Raw genomic sequence first — 6,024 nt, 5'->3', positions numbered from 1 at the left:
TCTGTCTGGCCCGCGTGAAGGCAGTCATAACCCACCCCGCCGCCGCCCAACGAAACTTTGGCGGCACGTAACTTTGCCAACACGTTAGCGTAGCGCGACAGCGATAGCTTCGGTCAACAAAAAGGGGGGCCCGCCGACACGATGCAGTTCCGTCATGTGGCCCATTGTAAATAAAGTTTGAAAGTGTGGCGACCCCTGGGTTAAACCGTTGGTTCAGTCTGCTGCTGTTCACTTTGAAGTGTGTTGAAAAGTAGAAGGAAATTGTGATGTTTTACACACACCCCAGATAGCCAACATACACTGGAACGGAACTGGCCCGCATCCGCAGTACGGCAAAGGCGGAGCTGGCCCAGCTCCGTCTCACGCAAGTAGTGTCAGCTCTGATCAGTATTGCGGATCTGGACCGAATAAGTGTCAGACAAGCCAAATGTCTTTAGGTTACCTCCTGGAAAAGTGATCTGGGCCAGATCTGTAAAACGATATAAAAACAACACTGACTCTAGAAGCTGAAACCTCTGTCTGGCACGGATCCGGTCCACAGTCAGAAAACATATCGGAGCTAGAAACGGAGGCAAGGACCTTAAAACGGATCCGGGCCAGATGTAATGGCTATCTGGGACGCGCACACACACACACACACGTATATTTCCATCCATCCATTTTCAATACCTGCTTCGTCCTTCACTCAGGGTTGCGGGGGTCTGCTGGAGCCTCTTCCAGCTGTCATAGGGTGAAGGCAGGGTGACACCTAGACAAGTCGCCAGTTCATTACAGAGACACATAGAGACACAGACAACCATTCAAACTCACTCACTCACATACCCACAGACAATTTACAGCTTCTAATTCACCTCACATACATGTTTTTGGACTGTGGGAGGAAGCCTGAGAACTCAAGAGAGAACCCACGCAGACACAGGGAGAACATACAAACTCCACACAAGAAGGTTCCAGGCCTGGAATCAAGCCCATAACCTTCCTGCTGTGAGGCGACAGCACTAATCACTGCACCATCATGTCGCCCTTTATGTGTGAACAAACACAGAATCAAGAGAGAAACAGAAATTTACAGAATACTTTTTTCACAGACTGCAGCGTTAAGAAAAGTGAGTGCCACCCTCCCATGCGTGTGATGACACAAGGATGTCTGTTAAGAAACTTCCTTGTCATGATGACAAAACAAGTCTGTTTTTGTTTAAACCGCCTGCATCTCCTTAATTCCCTTCGAAGCAGTGAGAGTCCTGGCCGTCAGTGAAAACAACAGTTTGGAAGCATGAGTCACTTTGTACCTTTAACCCACTGCTCAGCTTGCCAAGTAGGTTCACCTGGCAGAGCACATGACTGTTTCATCATCTCCGTGCCTCTCTGCTCCAGCAGTCACGGAATAGCACAGATTTTAAGAGCAACCACTCAACCTCTGACTCTTGGACAAGTTGGGAAAATGTTTAAGCTGTACCCTATTTCATTTTTGTCACGATGCTTTGGCTCCGCGTGTATACTCTTGTAAACAACAGGTCCGCACCATGAGACGCACCGTAAGGCTCATCTTGTCAATTGCATCAGCATTTTTACAGTCCCAGCTTGTTAATACTTGTTCGTATTTAATTAACAGAAAGTGCATTGCGAACAGTCTTAATGTTGATTTCTGTTTTCTGATGTCCCATCTGATCTCGCATCCTTCTTAAACCAGCTTTGACCAGGGTCACGGTACTAAACTCCAAGCAGATCCAAGGTCTGGGCTGCTGTAGATCCCTGGTTGCAGACTAAAGTCACCTTATAGGAAGCAGAATCACTTTTTTTTTTAAAGAACAGGAAAACAGATATTCAGATTTAGCACATTTATGTAAATGAAAACATGCATTTATTAATTAATTTATTTTACTGAATTTCATCATCTATTTGAGAATTTGGGTCTTTAAAAGTTGCATATCATCATCGCTAAAAATGCTACAACAGTGTTGCGCTCCTTTTTTTAAAAAATTGATTTACTGTGTAATCATGTTATCAAATGCTTACAGAAGCAGCGTTTTTGTAACGTTATCCAAGATGTTGCCCAACAGCCACCCCCCCCAGCTCGTGCTCTGCCAACAGTGACCACAAACACACTGCCAGGAAAACTTTCCATTAATTGGCATCATCATTACCGTTTGGAATGACCACGTGTGGACGGAGGACGAGGTCAGCGACACTTATCTGGTTGCCCTCAAAACAAAGTGGTGCACACGGTTTAGATAAGACAGGGTTGGATGGCCGGACGGGGTGGAGGTCCTCCGGTTGCACCTTGGCCACTGTCCACTGCATAGAATCCCTTCTCAGGCATTTAGCTCCTCGCGCTGTCTATTTCTGGCCATCTCATCGACACAGCACCTTGCGCTCCTTATATTGGTTGCGTGATGATGTCATCAGCATGAGAACACCGCTGGTTAACGTCAGTGAAGAATTCCCTTGTTTCATCAGATAAGATAAGTTCTGTCTTTGTTTATCTCTTTGCCTGCCCTTGGGGACTCTCTGGTGAAAGGTTGATTTGTGCTGCATGCATGTGTGCATGCATTTGTGTGCATGCGTTTGTGCGTGTGTGTGTCTTTTGCAGGTGTCTGGTTGCACTTAACTGTCACATCGTTTTGTACAGCCTGACTGTTCATAGATATGCCTTTAACGTCTCGTAAGGCGGCGGGACTGCAGCTTACTCTCCTCCTTCCAGTCAGTTCCCTTCTTGTCTGTGTCCTTGATAATGCAGCAGAGGGCCACAGCATTGTGGGTGGAATTTTTTCACTTGTTATTGAAGCAGTAAAACATCCAGCCTCCTCTTCTGACAAGTGTCAGACATCCGATCAGGTGATGCACAACAGCCCGTGTGACGTCACATCGTGGGCATGTAATAGAATTTGAGTTGAAAAAGAACAGAAAAAGCACTTAATTCAGTGTCTCTCTGTGTCCTCCTCTCACCAGCTTGTGCTGGGTAATGCTGAGAGGCAGTCACGGGTACCAAAGGGGCACCCAAAGATGTCCAAACTGTAGTGCAATGATGCAAAGTGTTGCCTCAGAATGCCATATCACTGGCTCACCTGACTTGACAGGGGTGTGGCAACCCAGAGGCTCTATAAATATAGGCATGTGAAAAATTTCATTCATATCCTAACCAAACCCCATCCACTGAGCAGCAGCACTCTGAGGGCGACATCGACCCGGCAGCCTCATCATGCTCAGACTAAAGGAACAGAGAGGCGTCTCCTTCCTGCCATTGCTGCTGCTGCTGCTCCTCTCCACGGGGGATGGCAAACCTCACATGGCTCCGGGAGAGGAGCCTGGTGTGAGCAGTGAGGGGGCCCAGCTCCTGGAGACTGTGAAGACGGGGATCCTCAGCTCACTGGGGATGGATGAAGAGCCCCGGGGGGCTCACAGGGCCTCAGACGACGAGCTGAGAGAGATGTACCGACTCTACAGGGACAAGCTCACAGAGATGAGAGGCAACTCCAGCAAGGTGGTGAGGGAAGCTTCCAGCGTCCTCTCCCCAGTCACAGGTGAGATGTTTGGGCACTTTTAAATCATTTGTGCGGGGGAAGAAGAGTCTAACCTGAGTGGGAGTAGGAAAGAATGTTTCATGACGGGCAGGGTAAAAATCCTGCCATGTGAGTTCACGTCGACAGACAAAAGCCTTTGTGAGATTGTCCTTAAAATAGCTGCCGAGGTAAGAGACTCGCTGACACCCTGTCAGCTTTATCTGTGCACGCGTGCACGGTCGGAACTGGAACATGCTGCAATGAAAATGTTGCATTAAACAAAGCAAGACACATTCCTTCCAGCCCGTGGAAGTCACTGATGTAACAGGCACACCTTCCTCCACGAGCTGCTTTATTCCTGAAAAGACGAAGATGAGAAAACGCAGATGTGTTTCTCTTTTATTTGTTTTATGAACCATTTGACTGATTCTTTCTGCTTCTCCACAGTGGAGCTGCTCAAGGTGCTTCAGAGTGGCAGCGGCAAACAGCCAGGTCACCTTATGCTCTGGTACAGAGCTGTTTTCCACAAGACCCCCGACATCCAGACGAAGCTGATGCTCACCCGGGCTGAGCTGAAGATTTCCAGGCAGCTAATAAATGGACCCACAATGAGAAGGAAGGTCAAAGTCAGGATCAACGGGACGGAGGTGACCAACACCTCTGCGTGGACCAGCGGGGAGCAGGCAGCAGGCGCTGGCAAAGGCAGAGCCGACCAAACCTCGGTGGACATCCGGCCGGAGGTGGAAGCCTGGCTGCAGAGGAGCGACGGCGACAGTCTGATTGTGGACGTGGGGATGACCGTGAGAGGAGACCACCTCCCCACGACGAATCCCGACATTTCACTGGAACTGGAGCCGATGGAGCTGCAGTCAGCCCCCAAGTCGAGGCTGCCCCGCTCCACCAAGGAGGACGTGTGCAACGAGCAGGGATGGTGCTGCCGCAGGTCTGTCACCGTCTCCTTCAAAGACATTGGCTGGACGGACTGGGTGGTGGCGCCGGCCCAGTACACCATGCACTACTGCGATGGCAGCTGCCCTCACAACTACAAGCCGGCCAGCATGCACACGCAGGTCAAGTCGCACATGCACCAGATCAGCAAGGGGGCACTGCCGGGGCCCTGCTGCGTGCCGGCGGCCTACGAGCCCATGGTGCTGATGCACTACGACAGCAGGGGGAAGCTGACCTTGACCCCGTATGACGACCTGATTGTCAGCAAGTGTCACTGCGCCTGAGGGTGAAAACGTTTGCAGCTAGAAAAGAGAAAAACCCAAGAAAAACGATAAATGTTACAAAAAAAACAAACACAAAAAAATCTGAATCACCCTTTCAGATTCTGTTATTGTTGAAAATGAACTTTGTGTTACTGTGTGGAGATCAAACGTTGAGTTGCTGTAGTTTTTTGCGTTATGAATGAAAACACTATGATGTATTTATTACTATTTCTATTTATTGTGAAAAATGTATTTTTTGTGATTTCTTTATATTTGTGTTACATCACATTTTGCTACCACTTGTTTTTTATGCAATTTAAATTCTATTTGCTGTAAACATGTTGTCAATCCCTACATTCACATGTTTTTGTTGTACCTGCTGTCTAATGCATTTCAAAAATAAAATTCCCTCCTAGATAAAAATATAAAAATAAACTTGTGTAGTTTCATTCCAAGTTAAACAAAAACATAGAACTGTGATGCAATTTGCCATCAACCACTGGAGATTAAAGGGGCTCAAGGCCAGTAGAGAAAACAGCCATGACAGCCTTAGATACAGCCATATCTTCACTAACTAGATTTGAGGTGGTGCGACAGTAACCTTGGCCTTCCAGTTAGGTAATGTGACCCAGTGAGTCAGAAATTATGTCTAACAAAGACAATTGTAATTTAGACAAGATGGGGTGGGACAGCTTCTTGTGTAAACTAGAAAATATTCTTAATACTTGTAGAAATATTCACTGAAAATGTTTCACAGAGATGAACTGTGAGACAAAACAGTGAAGTGTGAAATATTTTGATTAATGATCCCTGGGAATGATGATGTCAACGGGAGAAACTGTGGGTTGTATAGTTTTATGTATTTATTATTTTTTTTATAATCAGTAAACACAACTTCCGTGATTTGTTTATTGCTTTATGAATACAATGCATGATGATTTAAAGGACTGAAGGTCACGTAAATACAACTAAATATTGTTTGACAATAATAAAGTAGGTTTAGTTCTGGGTGTAGCATGTTATGAATCTCTTCTAAATAAAACAGAAACAACAATAATATAATTAAAAAAAAATACTCGAACAACATCAACAGGAACAACAGTGATGGGTACGATTGCCCACAAAGTCTAAATTCCATCTTTAAAAGTTTCATTTGTAATAATTTTCCATGAGACTGAGTATCCCACAGCATCCACATCTATTGTTTAGTACCATACAATCTCTACAAAAAGAGGTTGAATTGCTTTTCTCTTACATCTTTTATCCAGTAAGTCTGAAACTCTAAATGGAAAAATGAATTATACAGTAGAAAA

At 46.0% G+C, this 6,024-nt stretch overlaps 1 protein-coding gene across 1 annotated transcript; it reads left to right on the top strand.

Annotated features, from left to right (window-relative positions):
- The first annotated feature begins 2,973 nt into the window (after positions 1 to 2,973).
- On the top strand, positions 2,974 to 5,875 carry gdf15 (Growth differentiation factor-15). The gene is made up of 2 exons (XM_076021044.1): positions 2,974 to 3,521; positions 3,948 to 5,875. Exons 1-2 carry the CDS (start codon positions 3,200 to 3,202, stop codon positions 4,730 to 4,732), a joined length of 1,107 nt encoding a protein of 368 aa, XP_075877159.1. The 5' UTR covers positions 2,974 to 3,199; the 3' UTR covers positions 4,733 to 5,875.
- The last annotated feature ends 149 nt before the right edge of the window (positions 5,876 to 6,024 follow it).

The sequence above is a fragment of the Nelusetta ayraudi genome, unplaced genomic scaffold (assembly GCF_046127955.1).
Source record: "Nelusetta ayraudi isolate G7.1 ecotype Tasmania unplaced genomic scaffold, CSIRO-AGI_Nayr_v1 ptg000011l, whole genome shotgun sequence".
Taxonomy (NCBI): Eukaryota; Metazoa; Chordata; class Actinopteri; order Tetraodontiformes; family Monacanthidae; genus Nelusetta; species Nelusetta ayraudi.
This window is presented reverse-complemented; position numbering and strand designations above follow the sequence as displayed.

Coding starts and splice junctions, on each gene's coding strand:
- gdf15 (XM_076021044.1), top strand. CDS start 3,200: ATGCTCAGACTAAAGGAACAGAGAGGCGTCTCCTTCCTGCCATTGCTG. Junction 3,522..3,947: donor CGTCCTCTCCCCAGTCACAG/GTGAGATGTTTG, acceptor GCTTCTCCACAG/TGGAGCTGCTCAAGGTGCTT.